Source organism: Phyllobates terribilis, unplaced genomic scaffold (assembly GCF_046119375.1).
Source record: "Phyllobates terribilis strain yellow unplaced genomic scaffold, ASM4611937v1 Scaffold_11__3_contigs__length_659146591, whole genome shotgun sequence".
NCBI lineage: Eukaryota > Metazoa > Chordata > Amphibia > Anura > Dendrobatidae > Phyllobates > Phyllobates terribilis.
In genome coordinates this window covers 269,186,113-269,199,174 of record NW_027362771.1, presented here as the reverse complement: position 1 = coordinate 269,199,174, position 13,062 = coordinate 269,186,113, and the positions used below count along the sequence as shown (strand labels likewise).

Below are 13,062 nucleotides of genomic sequence, written 5' to 3'. Positions count from 1 at the left end.
AATGTTTGGCTTGGATCTGTTTCTCTTCTTCAATCAGTGTTTCTATCTACTACTCATTCCTCCCCTTCTCCATAACATTTAAAGGGAAAATCCAGAGAACTGGGAAATCTGCGGCAGATAAAACAGTGATTTTATAAATATGAGAGCAAGCAGCCCAGTAAGTGACATATTGCTGGTATCGGGGTCTCTGCCTTTATATCATGCTGCTTTCAGATGGGGTAGCAAAAACCTAGTGACACATTCCCTTTAATAGACCCTGTAACTGGACACCTCACTAAGCAGGCAGTCCATCTTGGTTTGACCAAGATGGCTTTGAGCTGTTTTATTTTCAGAATGCATGATGATTTAAGGAGGCAGGGTGGGGAAAATAGATGGCTCATAAGTGGAGAAATAATCATATTTATTTATTTATTTTACTCACTTATATAGCGCCATTAATTCCACAGCGCTTTTCAGACATTATGGGCACTGTCCCCATTGGGGCTTCCAATCTAGTTTCCCTATCAGTATGTCTTTGGAGTGAGGGAGGAAACCGGAGAACCTGGAGGAAACCCACACAAACACAGGGAGAACATACAAACTCCTTGCAGATATTTCTCTGATAAATATTACAAAGCTTCTTATATTAGCTTATATTCTGATTTCTATACATTTTTTGGAAACGACAATGACCATTTAAGTAAAATGTCTAACACGTTAGCCACAGATCTGTGCGGCGTCTTATGTACATTTTGGACATTGGCTTTGATTGTATGGAGAAGTACAGCATTGCTAAATTCTCCATTTATTTTACACATGGTGCATTACAGTGTACAATCACAGCTTCGAGGGTACTTTTATGTAATTTATATGAATTATAGTGTACTTGGCTTCAGAATATTAAGAAAAATTTCTATTTCTTGGTCTAATATGGGAAAAAAAATAATTCCTTTTTTTTTGTCTCTTTCAGCACTTGGCAGAAAAAGCAGAAGAGATTCAAGGATCACATCAATGGAGGGATGCTTTTGGGGTATTTTTTACACATATTTCCATAAAAAGAGATAACATTTGGCTTAATTTTCTGGAATTACAACAAAAGTTTGAGTCAGTAAGCTGTTCTCTTTGTGTTGTTTCTCAGTTGCAGAGTATGACATATCTACATTTAAGATTATGGTGGATAATTACATTTTGTAAACTTCTTTTCGAGGTTTTAAAACAAAGTTCACTACATTTACTTTAAACGGCAGCATTCTTTATTCCTTGAGATTTTCTTCTCTTTTTTTTTCCTGAAAAATAATTTTTTTTGACGGATTCATTACTGTTCTTGCGCCAAAATTCCCTACATAAAACATCTCAATAAGTTGCAATATTGTATCAAAACTTTAATGTTGTGTAAAAATATTCCAAATTTTGACTCCAGTCTCAGCCAACTGCACCAATATGGGCTCAGCATGGGCTAAGCCTGCATATTCATGAAAAGATAACTTACCCAAGAAAAGTACTGTACAGCAGTACTGAAATGTACGGCAACTGACTGGAGCAAACTTCTGGCAGAGGCGCATGGCAGTTAAGAAATTTGCCTAATTCATTAAGTAGTGTGTGCCTCTTAATGAACGACCGTATTTTTCGGACTATAAGACGCACCAGACCATAAGACACACCCAAAATTTTGGGGTGGAAAATAGAAAAAATTTTTTTTTGATAAGATGGGGGTCCGTCTTATAGTCTGAATAGGTATCTTACCTGGAAGGGCCGTGTAGCGGGGGACACAGGAGGCAAGGTCCTTCAGGAAGCCGGGCCTGGCACTGGTGGCTTGCGCTGGTCACCTGGGTGCCTGGCGCTGGTGGCCTGGGGCTGGGTGCCTGGTGGCCTTGCCGCCTGGTGCTGGTGGCCTGGGGCTGGGCGCCTGGTGGCCTGGCGCTGGTGGGCTGAGGGGCTTGGGTGCCTGGGTGAGTGGTCGCTGGCGCTGGGGACTTGGTGCCTGGGTGAGTGGTGGCTGGCTCTGGGTGCTTGGGGCCTGGGTGAGTGGTGGCTGGCTCTGGGGGCTTGGGGCCTGGGTGAGTGATGACTGGCGCTGGGGTTTGGGGCCTGGGTGAGTGGTGGCTGGGGCCTGGTACCGGGGCCGGTGTCTTGCTGTGAGTAGCGTGGCAGAGCTGCGTGAGCGGCTTCCGGTGCACGCGGCCATCACTCTGAGATCTACAGGAAAATGGCCGCCGGCGTAGCGGAGTGCATGCTCCGGCTCCTGTGGCCATTTTCCTGTAGATCAGCTTCAGAAAGATGGCCGCGCACACCGGAAGCCGTTCACAGCAAGAAATCGGCCCTGGTACCAGGCAAGGCCCCGGCTCACAGGCAGATACCTCTTCTGCTGCCGCCACCTGCTGCTGCCGCCGCCACCTGCTGCCCCTGTCACTGCCACCACCACCTGTCGCCGCCACCGCCACCTGCTGCCGCTGTCACCTCCGCCACCACCTGCTGCTGCTGTCGCCGCCGATCCCACTCCACCACCACTGGTAAGTTACTTTCGGACCATAAGATGCACCCCCCATTTTCCTCCCAAATTTGGGGGAAGAAAAGTGCGTCTTATGGTCCGAAAAATACGGTAGATGCATCATGCTCCAGCCAGCCCATTCACTAAGACTGCCGTGGACAATGCCAGTCTTAATGAATCTGCCATTTTATGTTTTTACACTTCCATTTTTTTCATTCAGGCTTCAGAAGAGCCATAACTTTTTTTTCTGTAGAGATTATCATATGTGGGTTGAGTTTTTGTGAGCTGAATTGAATCTATTATTGGCATTACTGAATTTTCGATATTATTTAGTATATAATTTGATGAAAAAAACTAAAAAACTCTGTGGGGCATAATGGGAAAAAATCTGCATTTCTACAGCATACACTATGAAGTAAAAAATATCTAACTTTACACTGTGTTTTTTAGTCCTACAAGAGGATTGAACATGTATTTGCTTGATTGATTTCTGGTGCTATACTGTCACGCAAGGTGTGGGAAAGACTAAGTGCAACATGAAGGGAAGAGGGAAGGGAGCCCAGACACTAGGGAAAGTGGGAGTGGAGACATCCTAGGCTGATATGATATCACCCTGTCTCGTCTAACGTCCCTATGTTGGTTTCTCACCAATCACCGCACAGGAACCTAAACCCAGTATTTCCTTAGAGCTTGGCCCTGGATAGGGAAGGGGGGGATGATCACTAATCAGTCCCCACTAACAACTAAAGACAACAAGGGAGACAAACACGGGGGAGGTAACTTGGCTTGAGCCGACTTCAGAGAGATTACACCACAAGTCCTCCTAGCACCAGATAGGAAGTAAACAAACTGCAATAACTCCAAGCCTACACAGGGAAACATGTGAATATCACCTGTGCCTCCCCGTAGCAAACAGAAAGTATTTAAACACCCAGGCCTGGGTGTCAATTAGCAGGAGGGAGGTAGCCGCTGGGTCCTAGTGTGATACAGATCTAAGAAGGCATCTGTAATGCCAAACAAAGAGATCTTCTGCAACCAATAATGGGACACATTAAAAGAGGCATAGATGCTCATGAGGAGAACATAATTTTACCTCTATACAAGTCAGTAGTGCGACCACACTTAGAATACTGTGTACAGTTCTGGTCTCCGGTGTATAATAAAGACATAGCTGAACTAGAGTGGGTGCAGAGAAGAGCGACCAAGGTTATTAGAGGACTGGGGGATCTACAATACCAAGACAGGTTATTACACTTGGGGTTATTTACTTTGGAAAAAGAAGGCTTAGGGGTGATCTTATTACTATGTACAAGTATATGAGGGGACAGTACAAAGACCTTTCTACTCTTCTTTTTACTCTGAGACCACAGACGCGGATTCATTACTGTAAGAGCAGTGAGACTATGGAACTTTCTTGAAAAGTATAATATTACAGGTTATATATACTAGATTCCTTGATAGGGCGTTGATCCATGGAACTAGTCTGATTGTCGTATGGAGTCAGGATTGAATTTTTTTCCCCAATATGGAGTTTAGTGTTTGCCACATGTTTTTTTTTGCCTTCCTCTGGATCAACATGTTAGGCTATGGGTTGAACTAGATGGACTTAGTCTTCCTTTAACCTTAAAAACTATGTTAAAACTATGTTACAATTGCAGTGCGACTGTCTGTCACATCTGACACACCCGTGACAGTACCTCCATTTCTACGAGTGGTCTCTGGACACTCAGTACCAGGTGTCTCAGGATAAGAGGTGTGGAATGAACGAACCAACCTGGGAGCATTCACCTCTGATGCTGAAACCCACATCCTCTCTTCTGGACCATAACCCTTCCAATGCACCAAGTATCGTAGGGAACGACATTGGAGACGAGAATCTACAATCCTCGAAATTTGAAACTCTAGATTACCATAAACCATTATTGGGGGCTGCAGTAGGGGTGAGGGCTCAAGAGGTTCCACATATTTCTTGAGTAATGACCTGTGGAAAACATTGTGGACCTTAAGGGCCTGAGGAAGCTCAAGACGAAATGCTGCTGGGTTAATGACGGTGGTTATTTTATAGGGACCAATAAACCTAGGTTCCAGCTTCCAAGAAGGGACTTTCAACTTGATATTCCTGGTAGACAACCACACAAGGTCATTCACATTCAGGTCCGGACCTGGCAAGCTTTTTCTGTCAGCCATACGTTTATACCTGTCTCCCATGATCTTTAAATTACTCAGAGGAAAACGACAAAGCAAAACGTTCTTCCTCAGGAACTCCCGAAGCTCCTCCCCCACTAAAGGTACCAAACTGTGGATGGTAACCATATGCACCAAAGAACGGTGACCTGCCAGTGGATTCTTGACAATGATTATTAATGGCAAATTCTGCCAGCTGTAAGTAGAATACCCAATCCCCCTGATTTTCAGAGACAAAACATCTGAGGTGGGTCTCCAAATTCTGATTGACGCGCTCGGTCTGTCCATTCAACTGAGGGTGAAAGGCAGAGTAAAAGGACAGCTGCACCCCCAGACGAGAACAGAATGTTTTCAAGAACTTGGAAACAAACTGGGTCCCCTGATCTGACACCACATCGGAGGGAACCTCGTGAAGCTTTACGATCTCATTTATAAACACCTGAGCAAGTGTCTTGACATTTGGAAGTGCTGGTAATGCGATGAAGTGAACCATTTTACTGAACCTATCTACAACCACCAAAACCACAGTTTTGCCTGCAGAAACCAGTAGGTCAGTAATAAAATCCATGAACAAGTGTGTCCATGGCCTGCTAGGGATAGGCAGTGGAAGAAGAGTACCAGACGGACAGGTATGCGAAACCTTAGAACGCGCGCAAATTCTACAAGCAGATACATGTTCAAGCACATCCCAATGCAACCCCGGCCACCAAAAACGATGTGAGAGGAGTTCTGCTGTTGCCTTAACACCTGGATGACCAGCAAGCATGGAGTTGTGATGTTCCTTAATTACTTTTCGGTGCAGATTAGATGGTACAGATTAGATTCCAAAATGAATACCCCCTTCTGTAATATCGGGGCAGGGTTCTTATGGTCACCACCACCAGGGAAGCTTCGGGACAAAGCATCAGCCTTGACATTTTTGACCCCTGGACAAAAAGTGACAACAAAATTGAACCTAGTAAAAAACAGGAACCATCTGGATTGCCTAGGGTTGAAACGTTTAGCTGATTGGAGATATGATAGGTTCTTATGGTCAGTAATAACAGTAGTAGGATGGACGGCTCCCTCCAACCAGTGTCACCATTCTTTGAACTCCAATTTGATCGCCAAAAGTTCCCTATTACCCACGTCATAATTTATCTCAGCCGAAGACAATTTTTTAGAAAAGAAAGCGCATGGACGCCATTTAACAGGGGATGGACCCTGAGACAACAAAGTCCCAACCTCCACATCCGACGCATCAACTTCAACAATAAAAAAAGAGAAAAACCTGGAGGGAGGCATCCGACCATTTGAAAAAATCAGTTTTGTCAGTAAGGGGTTTCACAATTACTGAGTAATTTTGGATGAATTTCTGGTAAAAATTAGTAAAGCCCAGAAAACTTTGTAGAGCCTTCAGGTTCTCGGGACGGTCTCAATCAAAAACTGCAAGGATCTTCTCCGGATCCATCCGAAAACCTAAAGATGACAACAAGTACCCCAAAAACTGCACCTCCTGAATGGCGAAAACACATTTTTCCAGTTTGGCATATAGTTTGTTATCCCTTAATATCTGGAGCACCTGTTTAACATGCCCCCAATGTGTCTGCAAATCAGGTGAGTAAACCAAAATATCGTCCAGATAAACCTCCAAACCTCCCCACCAAATTATGGAAAATATAATTTATGAAATGCTGGAACACTGCAGGTGCATTGGTCAAACCGAAAGGCATAACCAGACTCATGAAATGACCTTCAGAGGTATTGAACGCTGTTTTCCATTCATCCCCTTCTCTGATTCTAACCAGATTGTAGGCTCCCCTTAAATCCAACTTGGAGAATACCTTAGCTCCCACAAACTGGCTGAACAAATCTGGAATCAGAGGAAGAGGGTATGGATTTCGGATGGTAATTTGATTTAATTCCTGGAAATCTAAACAGGGACGTAGGCCACCATCTTTTTTCTTCACGACGAAGAACCCTGCCACCACGGGTGAAGATGAGGGCCTGATGTGTACCTTCTCTAGACTTTCCACAATGAAATCCTTCATGGCTTGTCTCTCAGGGACAGAAAGATTATACAGTCTGGACTTTGGTAGTTTAACTCCGGGGGTCTGGTTAATAGGAAAGTCATATGCCCGATGAAGAGGCAAATCCTGACACCCCCTCTCAGAAAAAAGGCCTCAAAACCTGACAGAAAGCAGGTAGTATTTCCGTAGAGAGTGTAGCAAGGGAAATATCTTAACAGTTCTCATGGCAGTAATCTCCCGATTCACTGATCTCCCTGGCTTGCCAATCCGCCAATGGATTCTGTTTCACCAACCAGGGAAGACCCAAAACAATTGGGGTGGGAAGACCTACAGGACATAGCAAGGAATTATTTCACAATGAACCGACCCCACCCTCAGTTTTATATTATGTAGAATCTGAGTTAATGCTTTCTGTGCAAGTTGCACTGAGTCGATGGTGAAGATGGGAATAGGCTTAGCTAAAGCACAGAAAGTAATCAACCATGCTGACTCCAGTTCCACTGTCAACAAACATAGAAATTTTCTCGGTTTTGCTCTCTTGCACCACCTCTGCTATCAGGACAAACCGGGAACTGCAGGTTGGCGAAAAATGCACCCCTTGCTTATCCAACTCCAGACTTTAAAGGGTTAATTGAGTTTCCTTTTGCTTAGGAATCAAAGGACAGACCCCAATAAAATGTCCCTTTTTCACACATAAAAAGCATATGCCTTTTTTCTTGTGAATTTCCGGGGAAATGTATGATGCAGAGGCACCCCCTAATTGCATTGGTTCCTCCACCTCCCCCAGTACTGGTTCACCGCCAGACCGCTCCCCCGGCAGAGGTACATAACCCCGACAAGAAGACCCTGGTGAAGGTGGTCTCACCTGCCTATCCCGAAGGCATCTATCAATCCGTATAGCCACTGACATGGCAGCCTCCAAGGACTCAGGGGTTTCATACACTGCCAAAGCATCTTTCAACCTTTCTGAAAGGCCCTCACAAAATTGGCTTCTAAGAGCAGAGTCATTCCACTTTGAATCTGCTGACCATCTATGGAATTCAGAGCTGTATGTCTCCACTGACCGATTTCCCTGCTGAAGGCGATGTAGCCTAGACTCAGTCAAGGCAACTCGGTCAGGGTCATCATAGATAAGGGCCAGGGCCCCCCAAAAAAACTCCAGACACCGGAAACAAACCGAATCCTGCGGTAAAGAAAATGCCCAGCATTGAGGATCTCCTTGCAGCAGTGAGATCACAATTCCTACCCGTTGCTCTTCACTCCCATAGAAGTAAGGACAAAGTTTAAAGTATAGTTTGCAGGCCTCCTTGAGCACAAAAATCTTGTCCCTACCACTTGAAAACCTGTCCGGGAGGGCAACCTTGGGTTCAGGCTGGACAGGCCTACCTGCAGAGACCCCCGCATTAGCAACCTGTAGCCTTTGATGTTGTTGCTGAACCTCACAGCGGAGATCATTCACCTCCAGAGACAAACTGCGCAGCCACTCTGTGAGCTCTGCAACTGAACTGAAAGGGAGAAAGGAAAAAAACGCCCCAAAAAAAAACACCCAACTAAACCCGTGTCATTTTTTTTTTTCTCAAAATGTGCACGGCTGGTGATAGTCTTTCATACACCTTGCGTAACATTAAGTGCAACATGAAGGGAAGAGGGAAGGGAGCCCAGACACTAGGGAAAAGAGGACTGGAGACCTCCTAGGCTGATCTGATATCACCCTGTCTCTCCTAACGTCCCTATATTGGTTCCTCATCAATCGCCACACAGGAACCTAAACCCTGTATTTCCTTAGAGCTTGGCCCTGGATAGGGAAGGGGGGATGAGCACTAGTCAGTCCCCACTAACAACTAATGACAACAAGGGAGTCAAACACGGGGGAAAGTAACTTCGCTTGAGCCGACTTCAGACAGATTACACCACACGTCCTCCTAGCACCAGAGAGGAAGTAAACAGACTGCAGCAGCTCCAAGCCTACACAATGAAACATGTGAATATCACTTGCGCCTCCCCTTAGCAAACAAAGTATTTAAACACCCAGGCCTGGGTGTCAATTAGCAGGAGGGAGGTAGCCACTGGGTCCTAGAGTGATACAGATCTAAGAAGGCGTCTGTAATGCCAAACGAAGAGATCTTCTATAACCAACTGCAGGGAGACTGTCTGTCACATCTGACACACCTGTGTCATATACACTGCGATATGGCTTTATAACAGTGTATTGTACTGTCAGTGTTCTTTTATTGAGCCCTTCCTGTGGTTCCGCCATACATACAACGTGGATATCGGGACGCGGTTAAACTATTGGTGTCATAATAGTCTATCTGTAAAACTTTTATCGTTACTTAATGTGATTAAAAGGTGTGGGATGCATTCCGTTAAATAACACTTTATCCACTTTAACAAATGCAGGAGATATAGGCATCAAAGTATTGTTTCTGGACCAAACAATAACAAAACAATAATCAATATCTAAGAAAATGATGTTGAAATCACACAATAAATAGCTTCATCACTCAATAATTTTAGCCCCAAACTTAATTCCATCAATCTCATCATGGCTCAAGAGGTTCCCATTATTTGGCAGTACAGGATAATTGTTAACCTGTTAGAGGTTACATCGGTGTATCGTGCTTTGGGCAGTTTCACACTATTTTGTATCCCAATCACATAGAACCTCAATCATCTGCTGTTTTCAAATTTTGTACCCTGTGGATCACTTGTGTATACTCATAACAAGTGAATACAAGTTTCTCATGCTGAAGATAATAAGTTTAAACAACAAGGACACATTTGTAATTATATCATGATTAAAGAAATATTTCCCACAACGGTGTTGTTTTAAGTTTCCATTAGTAAATTATACTTTTGAGATTAAGTGAAACCTGAGTTCTGTAATTGTATTGGGCCATTGCAAACACTTTAGAATAGATGTATTTTAATACACTCTTGAGGAATGTTTTTGTTAGTGTTAGGGAAATTTATTTGAGTGGAATTGAATTCTACTTGAATTGTACAAAAATCTGTATTCTCGAAAATGCAGCTTTTGCACTAATTCAGTAAAATGACCAGTCTACTGAATCATAGAGAGCTAGAAAAAGGATAACCCCCTCAAAAATCCTAATATATCACCACTCACTTCTCACCGTCTTTTATTACCACTAGTGATGAGTGAGCACTAAAATGCTCGGGTACTCGTTGCTCGAGTCAAGCAAATTGGAATACTCGGGTGCTTGACCCGAGCAACGAGCCCAATGTAAGTCTATGGGAAACTTGAGCATTTTTCAGGCGGCTCCCCCCGGCGGTCTGCAGAGGGCCTAAAATTTGCCCAAATCGATGGGAACAGTGCTCAAATGACATGGGGACAGCATGGGGAAGACCCCTGGAAGCATTTCTGACTCCCAGGTCACTTCTGTCAACAACGTTGTCAGAGGTATTACGCCACTTTTACGGACTCACAATAAAACATACCAAAACGAAACCAAAATGGATTTTCCCGGGAAATATGTTAAGGAACATCCTTTCCATGACATGTACAATGTATATAAAGCAAAATAAATGGAGGACAGTATCTTCGACGCTCACTACAAATGACTGAGTTTGGAACGAACTTATATGTGTTCCGTGTGACGAAGAAAACAGAGTTTTAAATACCTGGCCTGTAGGTAAGTAGTTTGACCAGCAAACTGCTGTGAATTGCTTCACTGACACACTGAAAGAAATTTTTAATAGAGGCCAGAAATGGCAGTATTTTCTGACAATGTATATGTGAGCCGTGTGATGGAGAAAACACAGTTTTAAATACCTGGCCTGTAGGTAACTGTTTTGAACAGCAAACCAGTGTCAAATACTTCACTGACACACTGAATTTTTTTTTTATTGGAGGCCAGAAATGGCAGTATTTTCTGAAAACGTAAAATGTGATCCGTATGATAGAGAAAACATAGTTTTACATAGATGCATTTTTAGCACTGTAATATGGAAAGGACCTGGCTGTATTCTGCAGTGCCAACAAGCAAATGATGCAGAAAAACCGTGTTCTCTGCATTGCTTTTTAAGCAAATAATGAGGATTAAGATGCAAAAAAAATTATTCCTGGCCCCTGAGACCTGGGCCTATTTCCAGAAATATCTAATAGCAGCAGCTTACGAAACTGGAATGGAGCCTCTTGTGCTATGTGCACTGCAGTCTGCTGTATACACTGCCTGCCTGCCTATATACCCTGCCTGCCTGATATCTCTGCAGATGGATTAGTTAGTCCTCAAAAGGACTGTTTGTTAAGATGGATATGTGTAATGTACGGTTTTTCTCCCTACACTACCTAATACACAAGTAAATCTCTCCCTAGCTCAGCAGCAGCTCTCCCTACACTGTCTGATCCGGAGTGACTGTGACGAGCATGGCGGTGCCAGGTCTGATATACACCTGATGACGCTGTACGGACAGCCAATCACTGGAATGCCCACAACCAACATGGCTACGGCATTACAGTGCATGGCAGGCAATCCCTGCATGTTCATTGGCTCTCTAAAGAGCGCCAAACATGCAGGGAGGGGACCCGAGTTCCCGCTCGAGCAACCCGGAAATACTCTCCGAGCGCCGAACTTGTCAAACACCATGATGCTCAAGCGAGTACCGAGTAGTGGTGAGCACGTTCGCTCATCACTAATTACCACCAACGCACACCGAAAACCAGAGCATTTTCACACTAGTCTGCGACTTAGTAAGGTCGTATCGACAATATAACATTAGGACATGTGCCGCAACCTTACACTGGGCACTCTAGGTTGGGAATCCCATTGTGATTAGGTCCAGGATGCCCCTGTACATGCCCAAGGTTTGAGAGTGAGGCGGCGGTAAGAAGACATGACAAGGACATCCGGGGAAAACTGAGCAGCAGAAATGAGTGGCTTGAGTATTAGTTTTATTTTTTTTTTAACATTTTACATTTTTTATGCTCTGGGGTCTCTCAACAACCCAGAGCAAAATAACAGACCTTCAATTTGCAGAGAATATATTAGCTGTGATTTGAATTTCCCGGTAAAATCCGGTGGAGTTGGTGAATTTGAATCTCATTAGCGCTTTAAATTTCAACATATATAAGCCAAGATCATGCAGACATTGTCTGAGAAAGAGAGTCTGCAAAATGATTTATGAAGTCCCCATGTGGTGCCATACAAGGTACACTGCTCAAAAAAATAAAGGGAACACTCAAATAACACACCCTAGATCTGAATGAATGAATGAAATATTCTCATTGAATACTTTGTTCTGTACAAAGTTGAATGTGCTGACAACAAAATCACACAAAAATCATCAATGGAAATCAAATTTATTAACCAATGGAGGCCTGGATTTAGAGTCACCCCCAAAATTAAAGTGGAAAAACACGCTACAGGCTGATCCAACTTTGATGTAATGTCCTTAAAACAAGTCAAAATGAGGCTCAGTATTGTGTGTGGTCTCCACGTGCCTGTATGACCTCCCTACAATGCCTGGGCATGCTCCTGATGAGGTTGCGGATGGTCGCCTGTGGGATCTCCTCCCAGACCTGGACTAAAGCATCCGATAACTCCTGGACAGTCTGTGGTGCAACGTGACGTTGGTGGATGGAGCGAGACACGATGTACCAGATGTGCTCAATCGGATTCAGGTCTGGGGAATGGGCTGGCCAGTCCATAGCTTCAATGCCTTCATCTTGCAGGAACTGCTGACACACTCCAGCCACATGAGGTCTGGCATTGTCCTGCATTAGGAGGAACTAAGGGCCAACCGCACCAGCATATGGTCTCACAAGGGGTCTGAGGATCTCATCTCGGTACCTAATGGCAGTCAGGCTACCTCTGGCGAGCACATGGAGGGCTGTGCGGCCCTCCAAATAAATGCTACCCCACACCATTACTGACCCACTGCCAAACCGGTCATGCTGAAGAATGTTGCAGGCAGCAGATCGCTCTCCATGGCGTCTCCAGACTCTGTCACATCTGTCACATGTGCACAGTGTGAACCTGCTTTCATCTGTGAAGAGCACAGGGCGCCAATGGCGACTTTGCCAATCCTGGTGTTCTGTGGCAAATGGCAAGCATCCTGCACGGTGTTGGGCTGTGAGCACAACCCCCATCTATGGACGTCGGGCCCTCATACCACCCTCATGGAGTCGGTTTCTAACCGTTTGTGCAGATACATGCACATTTGTGTCCTTCTGGAGTTCATTTTGCAGGGCTCTGGCAGTGCTCCTCCTGTTCCTCCTTGCACAAAGGAGGAGGTAACGGTCCTGATGCTGGGTTGTTGCCCTCCTATGGCTCTCTCCACATCTCCTGGTATCTGCTCCATTCTCTGGACACTATACTGACAGACACAGCTACCCTTCTTGCCACAGCTCACACTGATGTGCCATCCTGGATGAACTGCATT

General features: G+C 44.5%; 1 protein-coding gene across 7 annotated transcripts in view; it reads left to right on the top strand.

Moving 5' to 3' along the window:
* The window catches only part of CACNA2D1 (calcium voltage-gated channel auxiliary subunit alpha2delta 1), a 1,188,449-nt gene that overhangs the window by 455,482 nt on the left and 719,905 nt on the right, over positions 1–13,062 (top strand). For all 7 annotated transcript variants that reach the window (XM_073652315.1, XM_073652320.1, XM_073652318.1 and 4 more), the window contains exon 4: positions 950–1,009. In XM_073652315.1, the coding sequence (XP_073508416.1) occupies positions 950–1,009 (60 nt within the window). The remainder of the gene's footprint in view (positions 1–949; positions 1,010–13,062) is intronic.